This window comes from Myotis brandtii, unplaced genomic scaffold, assembly GCF_000412655.1.
Source record: "Myotis brandtii unplaced genomic scaffold, ASM41265v1 scaffold186, whole genome shotgun sequence".
In the NCBI taxonomy this organism is placed as follows: domain Eukaryota; kingdom Metazoa; phylum Chordata; class Mammalia; order Chiroptera; family Vespertilionidae; genus Myotis; species Myotis brandtii.
The window spans coordinates 1,456,065-1,470,650 of NW_005356905.1; the positions used below are offsets into that span (position 1 = coordinate 1,456,065).

Sequence of the window (14,586 nt, forward strand, 5' to 3'; positions counted from 1 at the left end):
ACAAATTTTTGTGCACCGGGCCTCTATTCCTATATAATAAAAGCCTAATATGCTAAGTGTCTGGTTGTCCAGTTGTCCGTTCAACCAATCAAAGCTTAATATGCTAATGATATGCTAAGGCCACTCAACCATTTGCTGTGACATGCACTGACCACCAGGGGACAGACAGTCAACTGGTTGACCAGTCGCTATAACGTTCACTAACCACCAGGGGGCAGACGCTCCGACCAATAGATTAGCTTGCTGCTGGGGTCCGGCTGATCAGGACTGAGCGAGACAGGCCGGACACACCCTGAAGCCCTCCCATGTCCCTTCCCGGCCCTGATTGTGCACTGGTGGGGTCCCTGGGCCTGGCCTGCGCCCTCTTACAATCCAGGACCCCTTGGGGGATGTCAAAGAGACAGTTTTGGCCCAATCCCGCAGGCCAGGCTGAGGGACCCCAATGGTGCATGAATTCGTGCACTGGGCCTCTAGTGTTAAATAAAAAAGAAGGCTTCAGAGTGATTTTAGAAAGTTGAAATAGAGGGGCAGAAAAGAATCAGCAGAGGACATACAATTTCTTGGGATTTGGGAGAGGGGCATTCAGCTACTAAGGTTTCGTTTCATTCCAGTCATATCAATGCATTCAACTCATTTATTCAACAGATATTTATTAGGCTTCATCTGGAAATTAGGGACCTTAAGGTAAGTCACCATCCCTGACTTCAAGGAACTTAGCTGGGGGGCAGGAGAGGCGGGGAGTCAGATAAAGAGATAATGCTAATAAGGATCAGCACAGGTTGCTGAGGAAGCAGGGTGGGTGCCCAACCCTCTTGTTGAGTTCTGAAAACCTGTATGGAGAAAGGGAAAGTTGGAGGCTTCTTAAAGGGAGAATGGGAGCGGCCAATAGAACGAACGGTTGGGGACGCATTGTCCTCGAATGTCCAATAAGAAAGCATGTGAGTTCTGGGACTGGGTGAAGTTTCAAATGACCGGACTTGGAGAGGGAGTGTATGGGGCAGGGCTTGGCAGTGCAGCCAGAAGAGACAGCCTGAGCTCTGGTGCATCAGACCTTGGCAGAGACCCTGGAAACCATCTGAAAACACCGAGGGCTATGTTGGTTTCTAGTAGGGAAATGGCATTGTTAGATATAAAATCAGAGACAAAGAGGACTAGTGGGAGAAACCAATGAGAGGAAAGACCAATTTGTATATTTTTAATGCCAAATTAAAACAAAACTATCCCAAAGAGTGAAACTCCAAGCGAAAATCTGTTGAACAAGCCGTCTTCCTTATCCATCTCCGAGAAAATGAGGACATGGTTTGGAACTTCCGGGCCAATTGAATTGAAGTGTTTTTGTATAGTTAGCTTAAATAACCAAATGATGAAATCCATCCTCCAAATTGTCAGCAGAGCAGCTGTTCAGAAAGCTCTTGTTAGTCATTGACCTTATGTTTAATATGATTTCCTAGAGCATGGATAGTCAGATTGAAAAAAGTACCACTTCAAAGCCCTCCCCACCTGGGTGTGCTCCCCGCAATGCAAGAACCAAGGAAAAGAGAGTGGTGGGCCGAGTGCAAAAGCCCTTTCCTTCCTGCCCCCCAAATCTCCAGGGAAAAAGGAAAGATGAAAGCACACCACAGGCACATCTTAGAGAAGAAAGTGCTGAGACTACCAACACCTCATCTCTTTCCTAATCATAACGGAGGGGGTAAATAAGAAAATGTTTATGACCTAAAAAATCCTCCTCTGTTTTTCAAGAACAACTAAGGCTTCTTGTCCAGTCTGTTTCCTTTCGGGAAAGTGACTTCAAGCGTGACCTTTTATCTGACCTGGATTTATTGCTTATGTCACTGGTGGTGGGATGGGATATGATGAAGGATTAGGTAAGAGGGATGGAGAGTTGGGACAAACAGAGGGTAGATGTGGAGACTTATTCTTAGAATAAGGATCCAGCATATATAGTGATGCAAAGTTTTACCTTGAAAATAGAAAGTCATGTATACTATTTAAAGAATGCTCTCTCTTTAGGTATCTATCTATCTATCTACCTATCATCTATCTATCTATCTATCTATCTATCTATCTATCTATCTACCTATCTAACCATCCATCTATCCATCTACCTACCTATCTGTCATCTCTATCTTCCTGTCCATTTATCATTTATATTCTGCCTATATAGTACTTGCCTGTACTTTGAAAAGCACACATGTATGAGGATTAAAATAAAAACAAAGAAGTTTGCACATCATGTAGTGAAGGGGAGGGGATAATTGTACTAACAGCCTGGAAAAAATAGTTCTGGCAATTGAATATTTAATTTAGCTGAAGCTCCTGGCAACCAAGGCAAATTAAACAACTGCTATAAGACATAAGTAGTTATTGTTGGTGAAAAGAAGTGCACTATTATATAAAAATGAGAAAATATCCCCTAGCACTAAATCCTAAAATCTTATTCATTTACATAAAAGAAAACCTGTAGCAAAAAATACAGTGCTTTATACAGCAATTTTGCAGAAGATGCAGAAATGTTTTTCACTCGAGCTTTGTTATACCAATGTTGGATATAAAAGCAGCAGCCTTTAACAAAAAGGAACTGAAGACCATAACCTGCTTTATCCATTAGTCTTCCGAATAAAAAAAAAAATTTAAGACGACGCCAAAATAAAATGAAACAAAACAAAACAACAACAGCACCTGTCCAGCTCTAAATTTTTATAGTTCTATGGCTCATCAAGGTAGGATTTTATATGTAGCACTCTTAGGTTATAGTTCAGACTGTCACTTCTGAGTTAGGATTCTTTCAATTGTGAACAAACAAACCAACAAGAAAACACACAGAGAGAAATAGCAACCAAGAGTGCCTTGAGAAATTAAGAGAGTCACCTGGCTGGGTTGCTAAGTGGTTAGAGAGTTGGCCTGGACCAAAGCATCAAGGGGTTTGATTCCTGGTCAAGGGCACATACCTCAATTGCAGGTTCAATCCTTGGCCCTGGTTGGGGCTCGAGTGGGAGGCAACCAATCGATGTGTCTCTCTCATGTCGATCTCTCTCTCTTCCCTTTCTCCTCCTCTCCCTCGCTTCAACTCTCTCTAAAAAAGTCAATGGAAAAAATATCCTCGGGTGAGGATTAAAAAAATAAAATGAGAGAATCTATTGGCACATGAAACTGAAAAATCCCTCAATATCCTAGTTTCAAGCCACAGTTTGACCCTAAAGTTTGCAGCATCACTAGGGCTCTGGCTCCTTGGCTGTTTTCCTTGGCCTCCATCCTCTTTGCTCTGTTATCTTTTCCTTCTGGTTAGCCTTTCTCACAACAGCAAACACTTCTATTGCAGGTCCTGGGTTCCTCACATTTCAAATCCTATGCTTTTAAAATCAGAGGAAGGAAACAGAAGTCTTCTCCAAATACTGAAGTGAAGTTTAAACAATTAGCATCTGTTAAGAAACTGATGTCAAAATATAATGTTGAGTAAATTAAGCTGGATACAAAAGAATAGATAATTTAATATGATTTTCTAGAACAGGAAAATTAATCTACTGTGATAGAAATCAAAACAGGGGTGCTTTTAGGAGAGGGAACTTGACTATACAGGGACACAGAGGAACTTTCTGGAGTGAGAGAAATGTTCTATATTTTGTTCTGGGTGGTGGTTCTAACCAATGTATTCCTTTGTCAAAACTCATTGTACTGTAGACTTGTGATATATGCATTTCACACCCTTACAAAAGAAAGCCCGATACTAAGAGAACATGCTGGCTGATGTATGAGAAGTGACTGAAGTTGGCTGACATCCGAGCAGGGAGACAGGAGTCTGGCACAGTTGGTTTAGACAACGCTGAGAGGTGGTGGTCAAGTTCTGGATATATTTCTAATCGGGGCCCAGCAAAATTAGCTGATTGAATGACTGTAATGTGAGAGAAAGAAAATAATAAAGGCTGACTCCTGGGTATTGGCTCTGGCATCTAAGTGAATAGTGATACCGTTTACTAAGATGAGATAGAAGTAGTGACAATGGAGGTTTGGGTGAAGGTATAGGTGGGGAAATCAAGACTTTGGTTTTGAACTTGACATGTCTATCAGAAATGAACATGGAACTGTCAAGTAGGCAAGTGGGAGTATAAGGGCGGAGTTTAAGGGCAGCTCGGGTGCAGATATAAATTTAAAGTTATGGGACCGGTGAAGACCTCCTGAGGAGAGAGGATAGGTAGGGAAGAGAAGAGGACAGAAGCTTGGGACAGGCTGAGATTTTTCCAGAAGAACTAAGATTTTGTAGGCATGAGGAGTTTCTCGGAGCAGCAATGAGGAGCAAGAAGGGTTCTATCCCTCCTGCGGACTGTGTACGATATAGCAGGTGGGGAAGAAATGGCCACTTCTTAAGAGGACTGCAGGGGATAAGTGTGATCTGGGACTCAGTCAAGTTTGTCATCAGCAAAATCCTTTAGATCCTAAAAGCCTTTTTCTAAACAGTTCTTTGATCTTCTTGCTCTAACAAAAAGTTAGCTGTCCTCAGAACATCAAGGCAGGGTTCAGTTAGAACAAGATTCTCCAGGGAATGTTCAAAGAAATTGAGGAGATAGAGAAGTTAGGAAGTTAAAGAGATTGGGTAATGAGGGATGACCTAGCAGCTTTGCATGTCTGGTGGTAGAAGCATGTTGAGACTAGCTTTGAGGGCCTTTTAGGGGCACATGAGCATTTAATCCTAATTGGGGCTTTCTCTTGGCACCTCAGCAGTTTGTGGTGATGAGTCAAAGAGTATCACCTCTAAAAACTGAGTCCCGTGGGCCTTCTTTAAATGCCCTGGGACAGGTAGTCTCACCAGGAACCTGGGCCGACTCCCGTCACATCCCTGAACCAATCACTGTGGCCAGGAAAGTGGGACTACAAAGACTAGGGATGCCTGAAAGTCAGGAAGGGATATGGGCTTGTGTTTGTGTGTGTGCGTGTGCCTGAGCACTGGGGCTAACAGAAGAGGCTGCTGAGAGCTCTCAAGAGACAAGAGAAGATGGTTACTGACCGGCCAAACCCAGCTCGTCTTCATCAGAGCCCCTCCCCCAGCAACCAGCAAACATAGTACAGATGGCAGAGCAACTTGAATGGATGGATCTATATAAACATGTCCTCACTCCAGGAAAATGACAGGAAGCATTACCTTTAATGATGGAAAAAATCATGTGATTTGACTGGCAGTGTCGTATTCTAATTGGATCAAAGAGGAAATTGTTTTGTAAGTTTAAGCACTTATCCATTGCAAAGTCCAGAACATCTAATGGTGTGTTATCTCATTTTTGCTAATAATTGTCTTCAAATATAATTGCTCATAAGTACATGGGTCAATTTATAAAACACTTCTTTTTTCCCCCCCACAGGAAGAAATGAAAAGATTGCAGAATCCTTTAGAACAAGTTAATGATGGAAAATATTTACTTGAAAAGTAAGTAAAAAAATACTTCTCACCACCACCCTGGAAATTCAATTATTTGCAAGCTTGAAAAGCTTGTATGAAAAAAAGAAACACTACCTGGCAAGGCAAAAATAAATAAGTAATTTGGCAGTTCCTTATGGTATAATTGTGGTCAGGACCCAGAAATGTGTCTCATTTGAGATATAATTAGATAGATTCATGACTAGTCAAGCTATGATACACAAGCTATCCTGATTAACAGAGTAATATGATGCCTGCAGATATCTCTGGTGGTATGTTTGAGGGCTTGAAACTTAACCCTGCCCTGTCTTTGGCTTTAAATCAGGGATGTGTATAGAAGCCAATCATAAATTTGTAAAAAAGTACACAGTTTACACTAAAACTAATAGAATGAACATTCAAAGTAATACCGCACACAGAATGGAACAAAACGGAGATGAAAAGAAAGCAAGAAAGAGTTGAAATTAAACAGAGATAAAAATACAGTCTTCCATTTAGGCTTTTTTAAAAATTATGCAATTAGAGCATGTGAGAGATATATTCTGATTTCAGTTTGGGGGTAAATGTTTAGAGATTTTTTATCTGATGTTAACATGAGACCGTGATTTTATGTGGCTTCTAAAAATATTACCACAATATTAAACTGTTTAGTAGTCATGCAGTGTCAAGATAAAAGAAGAAAAATTAGCTATCATTTATTGAATTTTTACAGCATACTCTCTATTAGTGCTTACAGATACTTCCTCATGGAACTCTGATGATAGCCCTGTGATATAGGCATTGTTATTTCCATTTTACAGACCAGGAAAGAGGCTCAGAGAGCTTTCAGCACTTGTGTAAGTATGCTCAGCTGAGTGGTGAGGAAGGGTGGGAATCAAACTCTGGTCTGAATGCCACCAGAGCCTTTGCTCTCAACCACTCGCTAAGTCTGCATGTCAAGCCCATGTGAGTGTCACGCTTGGCTCTGGGCACCACATTTTAAAGGCACAGTTTACTTATTTATTTTTCTTAATCCTCACCCAAGGATATTTTTCCACTGGTTTTTAGAAAGAGTGGAAGGGCAGAGACAGAGAAACATCGATTGGTTGCCTCCCGCTAACGCCCCAACCAGGGCCTGGATCTAGTCTGCAACTGAGGTAGGTGCCCTTGACCAGAATCAAACCTGGGACCTTTCAGTCCAAGGGCCATCGTTCTGTCTACTGAGCTAAACTGGCTAGGGTTAAAGGCATATTTTAAAGGCACACCCCCAAGAGTACCAGAGGAGGGCAATAAAATTTATAGGATTCTGAAATCATGTGAAACTACTACAAAGGGCTGAGGATGTGAGGCTGGAGAAAATAAATCCCAGAGGAGACATAATGGCTGTCCTTAAACATTTGAAGGGATTTTCCTTTAAAAGAAGGGCTAAATTGCTCTTCTTACTCTAGGAAGAAAATGAGGATCAATGAGAAGGGTTTATGGAGAAACAGTTTGTGACTCAGGAAAAGGATAGCTTTTGTGAAAACCCAGCCTGCCCAACAGAAAGGACTTCTCCATTAAAGAGTGAGCTCACAGACACTGGAAGGACCCAGGAGAGCGTAAATGACCATGCACCGGAGATGCTGTGGACAACATTCCTGAAAATGGAAAACCTTGGGCTTCATTCCTCTTTCTGCTTTTTCCTAGCTTTGTGGGTTGGGAAAAATCACTTAACCACCCTGAGCCCACTCTCCCCATCTTTAAAAATGAAGATAATAACAGTGGCTTGACAGTATCGAGAGCATTAACGGAGACACGTATGACAAGCATGACAAGTGTGTCTTCAATGTCAGCCCCTTCCCTTTCCATCTGGGGGCGGGGGTTTTTTGGGCTAGATAGTTTCTCAGGTTTATTCCATTTTCATGACTCTAAGGATTTTCTGTCCCCACTTGAAGGACAGCTTGAGCCCTTTGATCAAACCAAGTTTCTGCGTTACCTATGGATTTACTTTATCCTCGTTATGTCTGTTCTCATTAATATGCATAAACAAGAGTAACAGTTCAATTATTCTACCCCTTCTCACCACCACCATCATTAGCTCAATGTTAGCAATTGTAACTGGAGAGCTTTTTGCTGACCTAGAAATAAGATTTTTCTTCAGTGGAGATTAGTGTTGTAATGACATGATCAGTGGTCCTTCACCCTGGCCGCACTTAGAATCACCCAGGGAGTTTCATGAAAATGTCCTGCATAAGCCCCACCCAGACAAATTGAATTTGAATCTCTGGGGGTGAGGTCCAGAGATCAGTATTTCTTAAAAGCTTCCTGTGTGTGATTCTAATAAGGAGCTAGGGTTGAGAACCAGTGGTCTAGATGCATTTTAGAATCCGTTTTGCCATTCAATACTCACGTGCAGCCTAATTCTCTGAGGACGCACTTGCTCTGTGCTTTTCAGCCCATTTATCTATTAAATCTGGCTATGCTGGTTTTTCATTATTGATTTCAATGTAAGAAGTGAGCTCCGAAAGTTTTTTTCCTGTTAATTGACCACAGCTCTCTATTAAACCTCTCACCCACACCCCCACACCAGCACGTACCTTCCCCATCCCCCTGTTCTCAGGAAGATACGTGAAATTAGTGGTATATATGTGAGCTTCTGCCTCCTCCTCGCTCCCCTGTTCTTTCCTCTCATGATCTAGAGGCCTGCGAAAGCTAAAAGCTTCTGGAAATGGCCAGCCTGCTTTGTATGCTTGCTTTCTCCAATCATGATTGAGGAATTTGAGGGATGGGAGTTAAAGCTACCCCCAAAGCACGCAGGCCTTTGGGGTAAGCTTCCCTTCCCTGCTTGTCCAGGACAGAGGGAAGACAAACAGTGGCTGCCGGCCCTAACAACTAGACCCATTTGCCTGGAATTCTGGAGACTTTTCTGATCTGCTTTTAGGGCAGGGCTGTGTCCTTGAAAGCTGTCAGATTTGATTGAAAAATTGGTGTACTTTGAGTGAGCCGATTAAGCATTTCATTAAAGCTGTAGCTGACTTAGGTGCTGATGTAAATCATCTCAGCTACTTGAAATGACCGTAAGTTAAGTGAGAGCGGTGTCATAGCACTTGATGGGTTATTCCCCCTTGGAACATTACATTTATTCTGAATGCTCAACAGGGTTTTGTGGTAGGCAGTCCGTGTGAAGGGAGGGGAAGCTGTAACTCCATTCTGCTTGAGACCACGTATAGGGCCAATTGAGTGTATTTGTGTACATGGACACACACACACACACACACACACACACACACACACACTTTGAAGGCAACAGAGAAGAGCAATTGACTAGGAGACTGCTTATGACTCTATTGTTTTTTATAATCATTCATTAACTTATGTAGGACCTAAGGCTGACAGCTATTTTTTTTTGTAAATATTGGACTGGGCTGGGTCTTTGGTATGAAATGTGTGATTGCAAGTTATGTATTCTCCTGACATATAATCATGTCATCACCCACAGGCAATTATTGATACCATGCCCTAACGTTATCCAATTTAAGCCTACAGGTATTTGTAGTTTATAGTGTGCTGAAGATGTATAAATAGTAATCCCAAATTAACAAATTTGTTAATACTATTAAAAAATGTTCTCTATGAAAACTTGGTTGCTACAGGCCCCCACAACACCTCACCTATATACCTCTATTGCTCAATTCAATAATTTGTTATTTGGGGGTTTAATTTACAAAATCTTAAAGTATCCTTGTTATAAGGCTGTTGTCCCTACAAGAACATAGAATTACAAAACTGAGACTTTATATGCCTGCCAACCGTTGATTAGGTCCCTTTAATAACGTCCATTGCATTTATAATTATGTAATATTCATCTTCTAGATTGTAAAACCCTAAGAACAGGGACCATGTCTAGTGCTTTCACCGTTGTGTCCCTCATGCTTTACATCATTCCCGGCACAGAATATAGCCAACATATCTAAATGAGAGAGTAAGGATGGAATATATAATGGACCCTGAATACCGACAGCACAGAGCAAACAGGGGTGCTTTTTTCCTTGCCCCTCAACTTCCCAGCTGGGTAATTACAAAGCTATCTTGGGCTGATGGCGCCACCTAGTGGTCATGTGTGAATTTATCTGCTCTACCGTGTTTTCCCCATCACTTGCTTATTCCTTTCCAAGGAGGGGGAGATAAGTGCATTATCCTAATAATGCCTCCAGCACAATGTTTGTTTGTTTTTTTTCCTCTCATCTTTTTCTTTTCTTTACTATCACCATAATTGTGGTCCTCATTATCCGGCCAATTTGAATACCTTTCTAAATATATATATTTTTTATTCTCCTTGCTCACTGCCACTGCAAACCATCCTTAAATATCCATCCAGCATGTTGTCCTGGTTAAAATGCTGTATGTTTTCCTGCAGCAATGATTTCACACTGCAGATCACAATTCATTGATGGTTTATTCAATCAACTTGATGGATAACCACTAACCTTTAAAAAATTTGAAATATAATAAAAAAAAATACCAGAGAACAACATATGTAGTTGGGGAAATAATGTTTCATTAAACTTTTGTTTCAGTTTTAAACACACACACCTTTATCACATGCATGTGTATTGGATTGGGCTGTCAAATACTTATGAAAACCACAGTTAGTAGAATTATGTTTAATAAGTCTGATATTGAAATCCTCCAAGCAGTACTTTGTGGTGGTGAGACTTGAGTTTTAATGTGGTTTCTTCTAAGTTTAACTTAAACTCTCTGAACTTCAGATTTCTCAGCTCTACATTGGGGAAAATAATAACTGGTAGAGGCTACTGTGAGAATCAAATAATGCATGTAAAATGTCTATGACAGCTGTACACATTATGTGGCCAATGACTATTTGTTTCCTGCTTATCCAAACTTATTCCTTTTACATTCCTACTTTTATCCTCCACTTCCATCAAATAGGTATCTTTATGGTCTAACAATAGCCTGAATGTTTCACCTCTATATCTTTATTTTAATGTCTTCCTCATATGTATTACCGTTCACATAGCAACTTACCTAATTCCTGTCCATTCTTCAAAACCCAGCTCAAGTGCCACCTTTTCCATGAAGCCTTCCTTGACCATTATAGCACCCAGTGATTGTCTTATAAGCTCATTGGGAGCAGTTACTGTCTACCTCTGCCTTTCTCCAGGGCAGAGAGATTCATGTGTTGAGCACAGTGGGAGCTTTGGAAAAGCTTACAAGATAAAAAGGGGGAAGATTCAATGGCAGTGGCACCATTGGAGATGAATGAGATCCTCACTACAACTTACTAGTTGGACATTGCCATGGGATTTATAACGTTCTTTTTATCCTCCCTCCCACCCCCCGCAATGGTTCAGTATTCTGCTTTTTTCTTCTCTTAAGGGAAATGATTTTCATGCCTTAGATATGAATGTTGAACTGAGTGGTTGAAATAAAAAGAACAGAAAAGGTAACAGGAAAATCAAAATTTTATTTCTATGGTATGGTTATTTATCCATCATCCATCAATAGGAACTTTTAGGACTCTGTTAATAAATTAAAATGAAAAAAAAAGAATATGTCTGCTTTTTAAAATAAATTGGCAGTATTACTGCTATAAATGTTACTTTTCTGGATTTAGCTATATTGAGATATTATTTCTATTTGCAGTCACCAGTTGGCCATGGATATGGAGAATAATATTGAAAACTATCACCTCAATCTACAGCCCTTGGAATCAAAAGTGAAAATGTAAGTTATTTCAAAGTTTACATTAAAGCAACAGTGTTAAAGTTCTTGCTTTCTTAGTTTCTGAACTACTATGGAGTTTTGTGGTGTAAGAATTACACATTTATTTATTTCACATTTATGTGTTACACATTATTTCCTCTCTGGTCTAAACAGCAACAAAGCTGTTTTGGCCACACAAAGCTGTTTTGGGTACACAGCACCATCTGCTGGATGGTGTAGGGAATTATTTGATTGTCATCATTTCTTGGTTTTCCTCCTTCAGGCAGAGTACTGTTCTGCAACTTCCACTAGCATTTTCCACTTTCTTTTATTTTAGTGATCAAGATGGTTAATTCCATCTTGGAGCAATGTGGTTATTTTCACCTCAGGGTGTTTCTTGATCACACACACACACACACACACACACACACACACACACACCCTTTTTTACTTTCTTCCTTCTTCCTATGTCCATTCCAGCTCTCATCTAAATATTTTGGAAAAACATATCTTGTCTTTCTCATTTTCTATCCTTTTATTTTTTATTCTCTCTTACTAAGGCCAAATATTAGTCCCCTTTCCCCACTGTGTGTGACTATTGCATTAACTGTGCCAAAAAAACACCTCAATATCAACAAAACTGGAACTAATAAGGTACAAAGTGAGACAGGCATATTAAGGAACAAAATGACAACCTTTTAAAACCACTTTTAAGTAGAGAAGGGGCGGTCATAATCCCCTCAGAAGCAATTTTAAACTATTCACACCAGCTCTCTGTGAGCCTTCCCATTCTGATTTTGCTTCAGGGGCGCATGTAAGAATAGCCACTGAGGGTGTGTATAATACACACACACACACACACACACACACACACACACACACTCAGCTTGATGCTCCAAGAAGCATGCTTCTGAGAAATGAAATATACCGGTGCTTGGCCAGGATCATGGATCGTTTGCAAAAAGCCCAGAGGAATCTTTACAGAAGAAGCCACCTGAAGAAGGGGGCCTTGCCGTGTACAATAAGCCGTTGCTGGGTTTAGGAATGGAGACAGAAATCATGCAGATATATAATGTCCTGCTGGATGAAGGCAAATATTAACACACACCACTATAAATCTGTGTTAACCTTGGTTACAGTAAAAAGCTTGCCTCTGAGCGAGCACGATGGGCTACCTCTCCAGGTAAAGTTCAAACATGGTTTCGGAACCCATGGGATCCTCCCAGGAAGCTCTGTGTTACACTTACTAAATGAATAATGAATCAGGCTACCAAGTCGTTCTCTGTAAGCAGTATGTCAGCCCCACTACACAAATGTTAGTTTCCAGCCATCGGCTGCTTTATCCTTAAGAGCTTTTCTCTTATAATAACATCCTCTTAAATGAATAAGTTGGAAAGGAGAGTTGGCTGGGTCAGAAATTGGGGTGTTTCATTTGAACACTGAAATGAAGTTAGGAAACCTCCCTGTTGTCTCTTAGCTTTCATCATCTCTAATATGTAGAGGCAGAGGGCCAGGTGCCAGGAGGAGGAACAGGCAAGGAAAAAAAATCTCTGTGTCTGAGAGTCTAGCCAGCTCAGAAAGTCTGAGATTTTATGTGTAGCTAGTTTGATGGAGGAGTCTCAGCTCAGTGAGGTGCAAACTGAATGGCTTTATCTCTTCTAATAACTCTGGACCCCATTTCCACTCACTGGAGGGGGATGAGGGAGAGAAAACTTAATCTTGCCCAATAATGGAATTCGAGTCCCATTGGAGAGTTTAGTCCAGTTCAGTGACTCTTGTCTAATCTGGTTATTAAATTCTTAACTGTCATGACAGGTTAAACATCTCCCCTCCACACACATCAGACCTTTCCTACAGCTGGGCAGCCTGCTCCCCTCTCCTCCCCTCTCCCTTTTCTAATCTCCCCATCTGCCTTCCTTCCTCTTCTCCTCCTGTCTTGATGTCATCTCACTCACCACTCAATTGCTAAACACCAAGGCTTCCCCAGTCTTCTCATTGATGGTGAACATTCGAGCTACCAGATAGTTGAAGCTACCAGACAGTTATTTTAAAACAACTCTGTGGGGTTATTTTATTGCTTGTGGGAAGGGCCATTGGACCCCCCCCCCAAACTCCCCACCAATGGTGTAGGCTGTCTACCCCAGGATGACCTTGGCATCATCCACAGGGAGAATTTTGGCATGCCTCTACCTATCCTCACTTTCCAAGAGATGTTCTTTAGACCTGCAGAGTATTGAGTGTGAAAGATGGGGCCTTGCCCCAGGTTGCCGAGTCACTGCCAAACGTCACAGGCTCTTTCTTAGGGTCTTTTCATTTCTGTTGGTAGGACCCAGCTGGACATCTGCCTTCCCCCAGGGGGTAGAGGGAAGTGAGGTTACTACACCATAAAATCCGCTATTCTGGAAACTCTCCTCCCCCTTCCCTGATGAGGAGGACCAAATAGTAGGTTCCAATTAAGGTTTCTGGATAGTCCAGCCCCTGCAAGTCCTGAGATGGGATGTATGTTGGCAGGTCAATCTCTGGACGTAAAAGATAAAGCAAGATGAGAACTGTTCTCAGGTGTCGCTGCCTTTACTGTATACCTGCACTAGCGGGAACCCTGGGTGGGGGTTGGATGGGTCAGGAAAGGGTCTCAGTTGTTTCCTCATATTCAGGGCAGCATAAAAAGGAAATAATATGATTAAGAAAGGCTCAACCTACATGTGGTTGTTCCAAGTATAATTGGAAGGAAGGAGGGGTGGAATTTAGAAGAAATACCAGGAAGAGTGCATTGCCTGGTTCATGAATGTTAAGAGACAATTTTGAGTTTTAGACTCAGACGATCAAAGAACTGCATCAAAAGGGCAAAAGCAATCAAGATTGCACAGCTATTAATAAAAAGTCATGTTGGGGAGGGAAAAGGCAGGTTTTCTGAAGATCAAGCAAAGGCAAGCCTCTCAAATCAGAAAACTTAGCTAAAGCAAAATTAATACTGAAAGCACCACAATGAAGGCTCTCAGCACAACGCTAAGACTAAGGATGAATGTGCTTAAGAGCCAAGACTGGATCAAAGGTCTGAGAATGACACCCACATCAAAGGATTGGGGGTTTCAGCACAGAGGCCTGACTGGCAAGGAAGGAAACAGACTCATCAGATCCCATCATTGAAAAGTTGTGCATTGACTGCGTGCAACCCCTCTCCTTGTGTTAACAATATGTTTATTTTGTGATGAACAACATAGAGATCTATTGAATCCAAATCTCCTTTTTTTCACTTCAACTTTGTTCTTTTTATTTATTTTTTTAAAATGTATCTGTATTGTTGAAGGTATTACAGATGTCCCCTTTGTTTGTTGTTTTTTTCCCATTGACCCCCTCCACCCTGAACCTGCCCCTCCCAGGTTTTCACCATTCTATTGTCTGTGTCCCTGGGCTATACATTTATGCATATAAATTCTCAGGTTAATCAGTTAATCACTCCCCCTTTCCTCCCTCTTTCCCCTTCTACAGGGGGAGGG

General features: G+C 41.3%; 1 protein-coding gene across 1 annotated transcript in view; it reads left to right on the forward strand.

Annotated features, from left to right (window-relative positions):
• The window catches only part of LOC102250813 (schwannomin-interacting protein 1), a 683,922-nt gene that overhangs the window by 136,341 nt on the left and 532,995 nt on the right, over positions 1-14,586 (forward strand). Inside the window, exons 2-3 of the mRNA XM_014537973.1 lie at positions 5,352-5,416; positions 11,030-11,110. Coding sequence (XP_014393459.1) covers positions 5,352-5,416; positions 11,030-11,110 — 146 coding nt within the window. The remainder of the gene's footprint in view (positions 1-5,351; positions 5,417-11,029; positions 11,111-14,586) is intronic.